The 14,009-nt window shown below is 44.4% G+C and overlaps 1 protein-coding gene across 4 annotated transcripts in view; it reads left to right on the top strand.

Annotated features, from left to right (window-relative positions):
* LOC141165512 (uncharacterized) overlaps window positions 1-14,009 on the top strand; it is a 139,872-nt gene that overhangs the window by 92,583 nt on the left and 33,280 nt on the right. For 3 of the 4 annotated variants that reach the window (XM_073651168.1, XM_073651165.1, XM_073651167.1), the window contains exons 9-10: window positions 9,724-9,814; window positions 11,437-11,637. In XM_073651168.1, coding sequence (XP_073507269.1) covers window positions 9,724-9,814; window positions 11,437-11,637 — 292 coding nt within the window. The remainder of the gene's footprint in view (window positions 1-9,723; window positions 9,815-11,436; window positions 11,638-14,009) is intronic. The other variant, XM_073651169.1, reaches the window with a different exon arrangement.

The raw sequence follows: 14,009 nt of genomic DNA, 5'->3' as shown, positions 1-14,009 counted from the left end.
TTCAGTCCGCCAGTCTGTCTATGGGCTTTGCCCACCTGCTTACCTGGGAGCACCTGCCTGTTACCTGTCAGCCTACCTGGAGGCTCCCGCCTGTCACTTGCCGTGACCACCTGTCTGCCTACCCGGAGGCTTCTGCCCGTCACTTGCCGTGACCACCTGACAGCCTACCTAGAGGCTCCCGCCTGTCACTTGCCGTGACCACCTGTCTGCCTACCCAGAGGCTCCTGCCCATCACTTGCCGTGACCACCTGACAGCCTACCTAGAGGCTCCCGCCTGTCACTTGCCGTGACCACCTGTCTGCCTACCCGGAGGCTCCCGCCTGTCACTTGCCGTGACCACCTGTCTGCCTACCCGGAGGCTCCTGTCCGTCACTTGCCATGACCACCTGACAGCCTACCTAGAGACTTTCACCTGCCGCCTGCTGTCTCTGCCAGTTCATCTACCCGGACCTCTCGTCAGCCTGCCTGCTGTGCCCATCTGCAGTATCGGTCAGTCTCAGCCATCTGACCCGTGGGAGTCACCTGCTCTCTTACAAGGTCGTCCCCAGAGTAGCACCTGGTCCCTCTGCTCGGTCCCTCCCTGGTCACGGAGTCGTTAGCCGCCGTACGACCAGGATCGGTCCGAGTTGATAATTAGTTACGCCACTCTGGGTCCCTCCTTGCACCGCAGCACAGAGGTTCCACCACCCGGATCCGTAATAGGTAGTCAACCCTGGAAGTCGCAAAGTTTCAGCGGTGTTAATCCCGTCGAGTCAGCGGAAGGGTGAGACTGTGTAATTTTGCACCATCTTGGGTATTTGTCTGTTTCTGTCTGTTATTGTCTGTTTGGTGGTTCAATAAGGTATTGCCACACTGTTTTACCCTCACCTTGTGTTGTCTGAGTAGTATTCTGCCCACGAGAGATCCCTGTGTCTTCATTGAAAAAAAAACACGAAAAACAGCAGTTCTGTACTTATTTTTTGTTGTTTCTGTTTTTACGACGTTCATGTCAAAGGAATAATGAAATGGAAACATTGTTCTGTGGGTCAGCACCATTATAGTGACACCAAATTTATATATGTTTTACTATTTTAAAAAAAATTTTAGTCGGTGTCACTGTAGCTCTGCCAGAGGTGTGATATTCCACTCCCGGGTAAGGATGGGGTGTGGACCAGGACTCAGTTAGCTGCATGCATCACACACACCCCATTTCCGGGGGACAGCTCAACGGTGCTCCCATTTATATAGTAATGCAGGCACGACAGACCATGTCCCTGGCTGGAGTGGGGAGGGGGGGAGGAATGCCCAGTGATGTAGGAGCAGGAGGGGACGGTTTCTGAGCATAGGTAGGAGCTCATTTGTTGCTGTCACCTGAGCTCACACACTAGGGGAAAGTATATAAGGTGGGCACCATCTTAGTTCTGGGTTGTTCAGTTCAGTCAGTGGAGTGAGAGAAGTGTTAGAACCTTGCTCTTAGGTTTTTTCCTTTGCTGGTCACATGACCTTGTTGGCCTATTTAATCCTGCTCCGCCCTTCTGGCTTTGCTGGACTTCATTGTATAACTACTTTCTAGCTAGCCTGTGCTCTGTATCTAACTCTGTTAGTTTGCTTGGTCTACGGACCTCTATGTTCTATATATTTTGTTTGTTCGTCTGTCTGCTACTATTTCTGTTAGGAGGTGTCCCATTTTCCTCCCAGTCCTTAGTACTTGTAGGGATTCCTTCCCCACATCTATAGGTCTCCGTACAGACTAGCTTAGGACTTTAGCAGGTCTGATCGCAGGATCAGGTCCCCTGTTACATCGTAGGGATTAAGCTGAGTTCTATCGTAGGGACAGATCTCCTCTCTTTCCTTAGCTCTGGTAGCAGAACATAACAGTAAGTCCAGCCTGCAAATTCTCTAAGGAAAGATTTTTCTGTTCCATCATGGTGTCGGTTCAGGATTTGGCTAAACACCTGCAGGGACTCTCTCTGGAGGTGGCCGAGCTCCGTCAGCACGTGAGTAACTGTCCTGGAGCACATTTCTTGGAGCCTAAGGTATGTTTGCCGGATTTATTTTTTGGTGAACACCGAGAATTTTTTTCATTTAAAAATGCTTGCTTATTGTATTTTCGTTTGAGACCCAAGTCCTCTGGGGATGAATCCCAGCGCATAGGGTTCATAATGTCACTTTTGCGCAAAGAGCCTCAGGAGTGGGCCTTTTCTTTGCAACCTAGTGATACATGCTTCAGATCAGTGGATAGTTTTTTTTCTGCTTTGGGACTATTATATGATGATCCTGACCGTGTCTCATCAGCTGAGACTGAGTTAAGACGTTTGAGACAGGGATCAGGTAATGTGGAAAAATATTGTACTCATTTCCGTCGTTGGTCTACTCAAACAGGGTGGAACGATTCTGCTCTGAAAAGTCTATTTCTTGCTGGGCTCAATGAAAGGGTTAAAGACCTGCTAATTGCTTATCCTACACCTGAAGATTTGCAACAGGCTATGCAATTAGCTATACGGGTGGATAGGAGACTGCGTGCAAGGGTTAATGAGAGCAAATCCTCTGCTATGTCAGTTTCTGGTTATGAGAATGTGTGTACTAACAGTGGTGAACCGATGGAGATTGGATCGGTGGCACCTCGCTCTCAAGAAAAAGACCGTAGATTTTCTGAAGGCTTGTGTTTCTATTGCGGAAAATCTGGTCATTTGATTAAAGGCTGTGAGCTTCGTATGAAGAAAGAAAAAAAAATGGTCAGTCATGCCCGTATTGCCTGTTTAAATTCCAAGGGTGTATTTTTAGCTGCTTCCACGATTGCTCAGGAAAAATTAATGGAATTTCGGGTGTTTGTTGATTGTGGGTCTACTCTGAATGTAATTGATGGGGGATTCTTGGAAAGACTCAATTTAAAACCCGAACCTTTATCATCCCCCATTGCTGTGGTTTCTGTGGATGGTTCCCCTTTGAAGAATATTACTCTCAAGGTCTGTGAATTTCCTCTCACTATTAATGGTGTTCACCATGAGAAATTGGATTTGGTAGTTTTGAATAACTTGCCTTCTCCAGTAATATTGGGATTGCCCTGGTTAAAATTTCACAATCCTGTACTGGATTGGTCTACCAGTGAAATTAAATCCTGGAGCCATAAATGTTATGACAAGTGTTGTAACGGGCGTATTGCAGCTTTGGATAGGGGAGAATTGCCTGTTCCTATTCAGGATTTTTGGAGAGTTTTTTCTGAGAAGGAATCGCAGGTTTTGCCTCCCCATAGAGACTATGATTGTTCTATTGAATTTGTCCCTGGAGCGACTCTTCCTAAAAGTCGTTTATTTAACCTTACTATTCCTGAGAGGAAGGCTTTGGAGGAATACATACAGACAAGTTTGGCCGCCGGTCACATTAGGCCCTCTAAGTCTCCTGTGGCGGTTGGATTTTTTTTTGTAAAAAAAAGGACGGCGGTTTACGTCCTTGTTTGGATTTTCGTGAGATTAACAAAATTACTGTACGCAATCCTTACCCACTGCCATTGATTCCTGATCTGTTTAACCAGTTAATGGGGGCCAAGTGGTTCTCTAAAATTGACCTTAAGGGGGCATACAATCTGTTGCGCATGAAGGAGGGTGACGAATGGAAGACTGCTTTTAACACTCCTGTGGGTCATTTTGAGAATCTGGTTATGCCTTTTGGTCTTACTAATGCTCCTGCATTTTTTCAGAATCTTATTAATGACATCCTTAGACCTTTGATCGGCAAAAATGTGGTTGTGTATTTGGATGACATTTTGATTTATTCGCCGGATATGGAGTCTCATTGGCGGAGCGTACGTGAGGTATTACAGTTATTAATGGACAATTCGCTTTTTGCTAAGCTGGAGAAATGTGAGTTCGCTGTACAGAGAATTAGTTTTTTGGGTTACATTATCTCCAGCGAAGGTTTTGAGATGGACCCGGTTAAAGTTCAAGCTGTACAGGAATGGCCTAGGCCTATTGGTTTGAAATCGATACAGAGGTTTTTAGGTTTCGCCAATTATTACAGAAAATTCATAAAAAAATTTTCTAGTATTGTCAAACCTCTGACCGATCTCACCAGGAAAGGTGCTGATGCGGTTCAGTGGTCTTCTGAGGCCATTGAAGCTTTTGTGTATCTCAAGGAGAGGTTCACCTCTGCTCCCATCCTTATGCAGCCTGATGTGACTAAGCCGTTTTTGGTTGAGGTTGATGCTTCCTCTGTGGGGGTTGGCGCAGTATTGTCTCAGGATAACGGGGATGGATTACATCCCTGTGCCTTTTTTTCAAAAAAATTTTCGGAGACTGAACTGAATTACGATATTGGTAATCGGGAATTATTGGCTAATAAACTCGCATTTGAACACTGGCGCCACTTCTTGGAAGGTGCGGAATTTCCCGTTCAGGTTCTTACGGATCATAAAAATCTGATATATCTTGATGCTGCCAAGCGCCTGAATGCCCGTCAGGCTAGGTGGGCACTGTTTTTCTCGCGGTTTAATTTCTCCGTTACTTACATCCCTGGTACTAAGAATGTTAAGGTGGATGCCTTGTCTCGCAGTTTTTCTCCCATAGTCGGTGCTGAGAAAGAGGAGAACATTTTACAAGAAGGTGTTGTGATAGCTGCTTTGGACTCCGTTTTGGAAGATGAGATTCTTAAAGCACAGGAGAATGCCCCATCTAACACTCCTCATGGGAGGTTGTTTGTGCCTGGGACCTTTAGGAGAGATTTGTTTGTTGAGTGTCACGAATCTCGGTTGGCAGGTCATCCCGGAATCTCTGAGACCAAGAGACTGGTGGGTCGCAGTTTTTGGTGGCCTGGATGGCAGAAGGAAGTCATTAAGTGGGTGCGTCAATGTACTATATGTGCTAGATCTAAGTCCTCACATACTCCTGCTGCGGGGTTGCTTTGTCCTTTGGAGGTTCCCAGTGCTCCTTGGACACATTTGGCTATGGACTTTATAACTGACCTTCCCCCCTCTGAGGGTTTTACTGTCATCTGGGTGGTCGTGGACCGTTTTAGCAAGATGTGTCACTTGGTTCCCTTCGTCAAACTGCCCTGCGCTAAAACTCTCGCTAAGGCCTTTGTCAAGGAAATTGTCAGACTTCATGGCATTCCTACTGACATTGTTTCTGATAGGGGTCCTCAGTTCGTGGCTCGTTTTTGGCGTGCCTTTTGTGACAGGTTGGGAGTTCATTTGTCGTTCTCGTCCGGATATCATCCTGAATCTAATGGCCAGACAGAAAGGAAAAACCAGGATGTTGAGCAGTTCTTGCGTTGTTTTGTGGCAGACAATCAAGAGGGGTGGTCTGAGTTTCTGCCACTTGCTGAATTTGCTCTTAACAACCATACATCTTCTTCTGCTGGTTGTTCGCCTTTTTTTTGTTGTTCTGGGAGACATCCGTCGTTTGGGTCGTTCTCCAAGTTGGGATCTGCCGTGCCTGAGGAGGAGAATTTTTCCGGTGATTTGGAGAGAGTTTGGACGGATGTGCGTGGTAATCTTCAGGAGGCCAACAGAAAATCTAAAGACTACTTTGATAGGAAACGACAGGAGGTTTTGTTCGCTGTTGGTGACATGGTTTGGTTGTCCTCTAGGAATCTGCGGTTGAGGATTCCTTCTAAGAAATTGGGTCCCAAGTTTGTAGGGCCCTTTAAGGTGCTTCAGGTTGTCAACCAATCTGCTGTTAGGTTGGAGGTTCCTACCTCCTGGAGAATTAATCCGGTATTTCATGTCTCTCTGTTGAAAAAAGCGGTTGTATCGGATTGTGACGCCTCTGCCTCTGTTCCTCCAGTGGTGGAGGACGGGGAATATGAAATTTCTCGCATCCTTAACTCTAGACGGTATAGAGGTAGTTTGCAGTATCTTGTGGCCTGGAAAGGTTTCGGACCCGAGGATAACTCTTGGGTGAGGTCGGATGATGTTTCCGCGTCCAGACTTATCAGAGTGTTTCACAGGAGATTTCCTGATAAGCCTGGTCCTAGGGGATCCGGAGGATCCTCTTAGAAGGGGGGGTACTGTTAGAACCTTGCTCTTAGGTTTTTTCCTTTGCTGGTCACATGACCTTGTTGGCCTATTTAATCCTGCTCCGCCCTTCTGGCTTTGCTGGACTTCATTGTATAACTACTTTCTAGCTAGCCTGTGCTCTGTGTCTAACTCTGTTAGTTTGCTTGGTCTACGGACCTCTATGTTCTATATATTTTGTTTGTTCGTCTGTCTGCTACTATTTCTGTTAGGAGGTGTCCCATTTTCCTCCCAGTCCTTAGTACTTGTAGGGATTCCTTCCCCACATCTATAGGTCTCCGTACAGACTAGCTTAGGACTTTAGCAGGTCTGATCGCAGGATCAGGTCCCCTGTTACATCGTAGGGATTAAGCTGAGTTCTATCGTAGGGACAGATCTCCTCTCTTTGCTTAGCTCTGGTAGCAGAACATAACAAGAAGGAGTTCAGCCAGAGAGGGCTGACAGGGAGCTGTGGCTCAGTCTGGGCCCAGCTCCACGAGGCAGGCCTAGGGTGAAGGCCAGAGCCAGAAGAAAGGAACAGAAACAGAAAGGAACAGAAAGGAACAGAAACAGAAAGGAACAGCAAAGAAAGAGAAGTACCCAAAGTGTAGAAGGGCCCAGAGACACGAAGGCAGAAGGAACCCTAAGGACCCAGGAGATTGCGGGTGACGGGTTGGCAGAACAGGGTACCGGATCCCAAGTTGGTGGAGGTGATTAATCCTTAACCAAAAACCGGTGGTCGTGATCATTTACTGGTGCGACCCCTCACTACACCTACTAGGAAGGCACACCACATAGGGTCAGAAAAGTGGGCACCCAGCCCTCCCAGGAGAAGACCCGAGGCAGCTGGACAGAAGTAGTGTCACTGGTGGGGCACGGCTGACGAAAGGACAGAAGGGAGTCCTGTGCCACACTCCGGAATTACCAGGGGGTTGATCGAGCCCCCTGCCTGGTGGACGCAGCACGGCTCGGGCGGTCCTACCTGTGCACAAGTGACCTGGATGAGAACTGTGAGTAAAGAACCTGAACTGCAACACCTTGTCTCTGTGCTTTCTCACCGCATACAGCACTACTAATACTGGGACGCCCCGCACCACAACCACCATCATCGCTCTACATTGCCCTGAGGCTAGACTCCTCCCGTGGGGAGTTATACTACACTCTGCTGCCCTCACAACATCAGCCTCAGAGGTCGGTCCGGCAGCGGCTGTTCTTATTGACCGCAATCCACGGGACATTGCATTATACTGATACAGAGTCCGCCACAACCTTGGTCTGACCACCCTGAGCCACGGGACCGGGTCGCCAATACTACTCCCAGCATTGCCTTGAAGCCAGGTCCCAGGTACCCCGCGGCCCAGGGGGCGAGTCATCACCATTCTAAGAGGCAAACATTTTTTTATTCTTCAGGTGATATTTTATGAGGGCTTGTTTTTTGCATGCTGAGCTGTAGTTTTTGTTGGCACCATTTTGGATGGTACGACTTTCTATCCTGTTTGTATTTCAATTTTTTTTGCAGCCAAAAAAAACAATTAGTAAATTCTTTTTTTTTCTTTTCAGTTTTGCATTTACAGAGTGAGCTGTCAATGAAAGTGCCAGGGCATGCTTATAGCCACATCTCACTGTGTACTAAGCAGTGACTGAAGCTATGCCATCAAGCTTCTTTGACTGAAAACCTGCAGCTCCCGGGAGCAATAAAGTTAATTTTTTTCCCAATGACTGCACTTTCAGAAAGGCGGCCAAGCAGCTTTAGAATGCTATTAAGCTATAGATTAACCCTATATCTGCTGGTTAAAAGCAAATGAGGGAACATGCAAATTTCCTTTAATTTTAAGAATTTTTTTCTTAAGGGCAAGCTAAAAAATTAGTAATTATGCTGTTATTTTATTTTCATGCAGTAAAAATAACAATCCACACTTTTCTCTCTATTCTCCACCATTCTAAGGCAGTCACAGCCAGCATTCTCAGAGCATCTTAAATCCTTTTCTCTCCGTTTTTTTTATTCTTTCTTTATGTTCAAAATCCAGCCTTCTTTCGTTGGAGGATATTTAGCTACTAATTCTTTCATAAATATTTTCTTGGCATAATATAATTATAGATAGATAGATAGATAATAGTAAGAAATATGTCAGTGAGATATATAATTAGTGCAGGCGTGTGTAGTTTACTGTAAATGTATTTAGCTAATAATTAAAGAATTAAAAGATAAAAATGGCTCGCGGTTACCCATATTTTTCTTAACCAGCTGAGGGAAAGCGGAAAGCTGGGAGCTGGGAAGGGGGTAGTAAACATGGAGCTTCCCAGGCTATTAATATCAGCTCACAGCTGTCTGCTTAGCCTTTACTACTTATTACAAGGGGGACCGCCCAAAAAAATGATGTGGGGCTCCCTTATATTTAATAACCAGCAAAAGATAAATAGCTAAATAGCCTAGGAAGGGGCCATGGATATTGGCCCCCTCCTAGACTAAGAACATCAGCCCTCAGGTGACCCAGAAATGGCACATCCATTACATGCGCCAATTCTGGTGCTTAGCCTCGGCTCTTCTCACTTGCCCTGGTGCAGTGGCAAGTGGAGTAATAGTATTGGGGTTGATGTCAGCTTTCTAATGTCAGCTGACATCAAGCCCAGGGGTTAGTAATAGACAGGCATCTGTTTAGCCTTTGCTGGTTTTTAAATATAGTGGGAACCCCACGTCATCTTTTTGTGGGTCCTCCCTTGTAAAAACCAGTAAAGGCTACGCAGACAGCTGTGAGAATAATTATAGCCTGGGGGAGCTCCATGTTTATTACCCCCTTCCTAGACTATAAACATCAGCCCCCAACTGTCGGCTTTCCCTCAGCTAGTTAAGAATAATAAGGGGGACCCCACGCCATTTTTTTAAAAATTCTTTTTATATCTATTCTATTCTATTCTATTCTGATGTTTCACGCTGTGAATTTACTGTACTCGGCTGATGAAATGTCGGGTTTCCTATGAGATGGGTGTGTAAAAATCATACGGCACATGCGTGGTCCGTGTGCCATGCAATTTTTTTTCTCACACCCATTGACTTGCATTTGCGAGTCTCACCTGATCCGAGCTGAGAAAAAAATCACAGATGAACATGGAATCATTGACTAACATTAGTCAGAGTGCAATCCAATTTTTTATTGGAGTGCACTCATCCGTTTTAAATGCAGATGAGTATGAGCCGTTAGGGGAAAGATGACGTGGAACCGCGAGACAACTATTTGACTCATGCTGCACAGGACTGTAGTGTCAAGCTGGGTTGTGGTGAATTAATAAGAAACAGTGAAATCAGAGGACCAGTAGAAAGAGTAAAGAGGAAAGGTAAAGATAGGGGACAAGAGAGAAGAGAAGGAAGGAAACAATGTGGAAAATGCTTTGAATTGTGAAAGAAACATTCATAAGACTTTGTACCCGCTATCTCCTGGACACAATCCCTACCAAGTTCCCGTTCAGTAAAAAGTTTATTTTTGACTGGTGGTCTTCCTCATTGAACTGTGAAACACCTGGTCCTAGCAACATCAGTTACATGAGGCCTGCATGGGCGTAGCACCCTCACTGCCCAAGTCCACACACCCATCTAGGACTCCCACTTTCATGTAACGTGCTGGGGAGCAACAGACGAGTACCTCACCTACGGCTACCGCCCCACGCCACATTACATATGAATAGAAGGTTTCCAATACTGTGAATGGAAAATGTGCAAATTGCCAGGTATACTCACTGTAAATGATTTTTCTTTCCAGCTGCAAAACAATTACTGCTACTTTTCACCGGCGACAGCAGTGGTATTGTGAAAAAATGGAAACAAAATGATCTGTCTCCCTTTACCTACAGGTACATTCTATATTTCTATATTGAAGAACAATCATGTACACCATGTTATTCTGTCTTGGGTATTTTGCTGATATTTGATCGTTATAGATCTAGCTGAATATTCTCATTTTTTGCCACTCCAAAAATTTAGGTTCAGTGTTAGTAAAAGAAGTAGTAAAAAGAAGTAAGCCACACCATCAGTGAGATATTGTACAATAGCTAATGGCAAGTGTTCAGCAGAAATTCTCTTAGCAGCAGAAGAACGTTAATAATAAAGTTTTCCATAACTCTCAATTTTTACAGCAAATTTATATTAATATTAATGATGTGAGAAGTCCGAAAATGCTATTAGGGGTTGCCATAATGTATAATGAGACAGTAACAGGATAAGTCGTCAGGAATTGATATATTTCCCTATTTACGGTATCTCACCCAAGAAAGCTAGATATTCCTAGCAAAGTCATTCTGCTGCTCGCCTGTGTATTAGGCTATGTTCGCACGCAGCGTTTTTACAGTGTTTTTTTTTTTTGCTGCCAAAACCTGCCCTCATTAATAAAGCTAATAAAGTAATAAAAACCCAGGTTTTCTGCATTTTTGCTGCATATTTTTTTGTGTTTTTGCTGCGTTGCTTGGGTGCAATAAAATGTGTGATTTGTCTACAGTACATGCTTAAAGGGGTTGTCCACTATTATGACAACCGCTTCTTAAACTAAATGTTCTGCCTATCGGTGGCCGCTCACAGGCAGCACGTGACCCCCCTCTGATGTCACGTCAAGTGAGGCGTGACTCAGTGCTGGGGTCCCTGCGGTGGCTGCTTGGTTGTGGGCGGGGTTATTCCCCGCATCACAGCCAGCGTCCACCGCTCGCTTTCCCAATGAATGGGAACAGGGAGAGCGTGCGGTGGATGCCGGGTGTGACGCTCTGGGTGACCCCGTTCACAACCCAGCAGCCACCGGTGGAACGCGGAAGAGGGACCCTCGGCTGCAGCCTGGACTTGTTGTGACGTCAGCAGATGTCAGAGCCGGCTGCAACCGGGGGTAATGTGCTGCTTGAGAGCGGCCACCGATAGCGCCGCTCACAGGCAGAAACAGCACCAGGAGGTAATTATAAAGAAGCTTCTATTTATAATTAAAACACATTGGCATATTTTTAAAAGTACTGGACAAGCCCTTTAAGGGCAAAGACTGGCCACTTTTCACATGGTGACAGGACCTCTTTAAAAGGCATGTGATTTTGTTGGGGCGAAGACTAAGAGACCCTATCATCTACGAGATTCTGCTCCTGAGGTCTGCTAGTGTCTAGCTGGGCACTTTACTGCTGGAAAGTAACACAAATCCCTTTTATTTTTGCTTTGGGTACTTGGTAATATGCTATCTGTATAGTCAAGGAAGCTTGTATTTAGTTTTGCTCATCTGTGCAGGGTTAAATTGTGTTTTGTGCCTGAATGTAAAGAATATATGATTATATTGCACAACTAAATATAACAAAACAGAAAAAGCTCCGTTTGTGCTGAAGTCCCGTGTCGCTGCCTCTGACTGGGCCTGATCTCAGTTTGCCTATTTTCCTAATGTTTAGCCCATTTCTATGTGAATCACATGATATATATATTATTATATTTTGACACTGTAAGTCTGGTCATACAGCAAAGAATCGTACAACATGGAAGATGCCAGGCCAGAAAGGAGAGGACTGCGATGTCTTCTACAGAAGCAAACGGCAGAACAGGACAAGAGGCCTCAGTCCAGGATTCAACGGCCAGGGACTGCAGGGGTATTGAGAAAGGGTTTAATAATAAATAATCAGAGGCCCTCTAGCTCTCAGGAAAAGTTCTGTGGAAATACAAAGTAAGATTTTAATTTCAGCTTTGAAACTACATCAGTTACAGGTGCATCTCACTAAATTAGAATATCATCAAAAAGTTAATTTATTTCAGTTCTTCAATACAAAAAGTGAAACTCATATATTATATAGAGTCATTACAAACAGAGCGATCTATTTCAAGTGTTTCTTTCTGTTAATGTTAATGATTATGGCTTACAGCCAATGATGACACAAAAGTCATTATCTCAGTAAATTAGAATAATTAACAAAAAACACCCACAAAGGCTTCCTAAGGGTTTAAAAAGGTCCCTTAGTCTGTTTCAGTAGGCTTCACAATCATGGGGAAGACTGCTGACTTGGCAGTTGTCCATAAGGCAGTCATTGACACACTCCACAAGGTCCCAGACTTACAATTTTCACTTGGAAATCAGGGTCCCAGAGTCTGGAGGAAGAGTGGAGAGGCCACAATCCAAGCTAGAAATTTTGTATCAAAACTGCATAGGTTTTTCGATGCCTCTGAATAATTAATTTGAATGTATTGCTTTCCTTTGCATTCTGCTTTCTAAGGTTCAGATTCTCCATAGTCTAATGCTTGCTTCTACTGTAATATATATTTAAATATGATATATACTGTACATATACTGTATATATTTACCATGGTCAGACACAGCCATTATACAGGACATAGCAGGGACACATTTATAACATTATCTAGGCACAGGAACATTTTTTATAACACATCCAATTATGGAACTTATTTTTATTCCAAGCTCTATAATTAAAATAACTTTGTTCATGGGAAAACCTCTTCAAAGTAAAAATTTTGGGCTAGATCATACAAATCATTAAATTTTTTAGCTGGAATAATTAGAAATAAATACTCCAGCATCTAGACGCCGAGTGTCTGTGGATATGGATGTTCCAGGAGCATCTTGATTTTAGATGTTTAGTGAACTGATTCCTGCTATTGTGCCGGCCACGGGGCTACCCAATAAAAATCAGTGTATTAGAAGTGTCTTTTTTACTCTTACACTGATTACACTTAGGCTATGTGCCCACGATGCAGAAATGCTCCGGATTTTTTCCTGAGCGTTTCTGCATCTCCCTGGCAGAAAAAACGCAGGCGGATTGTACATGCGGATTGTACATGCGGATTGTACATGCGGATTGTACATGTGGATTTTACATGCGGATTGTACATGCGTTTTCCTGCCAGGGACAAGCGGATGTGAAGCATTCTTTACATGCATTTCCGCATGCGGGTTGTCAAGCGCTTTCCAAGCGATTTTAGCATCACTTGGAAAGTGCTTGACAACTTGGTCACACTATATAAATCCATGCAACCGGCATAGATTTATATAGTGTGACCATAAAGAATGGTAAAAAATAAAAAAATAAATATATACTTACCTTCTGATGGCCCACGCAGTCTTTATTCGCTCCGTCCTGGCTTCCGGCAGATTGCAGTACACTACACTGAAGGACCTGCCGACGTCAGCGTCGCGTGACCCGTCACATGACTAAATGACGTCAGCGCAGGTCCTTCAGTCCACCGCAATCTGCCGGCAAGCGAAGACAAGCACACCATGGGCCATCAGAAGGTAAATATAATATTTATTTTTTATTTTATTCTTTTTTTTACAGGTTCTGTGGTACCCGGGTCCGGAGGAGAGTCTCCTGTCCTCCAGATCCGGGTACCATCTGCACATTGAAACGCTTGGATTCCGCATGTACAGATGCAGTGATGAGTAATCCAAGCGTTCCAATTCAAGTCAATGGCGGTGAAAACGCAGCGCTTCCGCAAAATAATTGGCAGTGTTGTGTTTTTTTCCGCAATGATAATCCACAGCGGAAATTTCCACAGCATGTGCACAGCACATGCAGATTATCATTGGGGAACATGGCAGGCCTTCTACCATGCGTTTTTTAAGTGCTTCTGCAGCGTTTTTGCCGCTGCGGAAACGCTTAAAAAACACATCGTGGGCACACAGCCTTACACTGGGTTGTCAAGTTATGCATCACCTAGAAAAAGTAAAGGTTTAAGGCTATGTTCACACATGTTGGGTTTTTCAGCGTCACAAATCTGCAGCAAAACCTAATCTCTGGACGGAAATCAGCTGTGTCAAAAACGTAGGTTTTGCTGCTTTTTTATGCTATTTTAGCATTTTTCAGCGTTTTTTTCACTATCCTTCTGTCTCTATTTATGCATGTACATAAAGTTCTGTGAAAAAAAGAACCCCGTTCTATTTTGGCCTCAAAACGCTGAAAAAACGCTGATGCAAATTTTGGTGCGTTTTTTCAGCGTTTTTTTCACCACCCATTACTTCCTATGGTTGAAAAAACACTGAAAAAATGCTGAAAAAACACTGAAAGAAGTGACATGCGCTATCTTCCA

The sequence above is a fragment of the Phyllobates terribilis genome, unplaced genomic scaffold (genome assembly GCF_046119375.1).
Source record: "Phyllobates terribilis strain yellow unplaced genomic scaffold, ASM4611937v1 Scaffold_11__3_contigs__length_659146591, whole genome shotgun sequence".
Classification (NCBI taxonomy): Eukaryota; Metazoa; Chordata; class Amphibia; order Anura; family Dendrobatidae; genus Phyllobates; species Phyllobates terribilis.
Note: the sequence above shows the minus strand (reverse complement) of the source record. Positions and strands in the feature narration are given on the sequence as shown.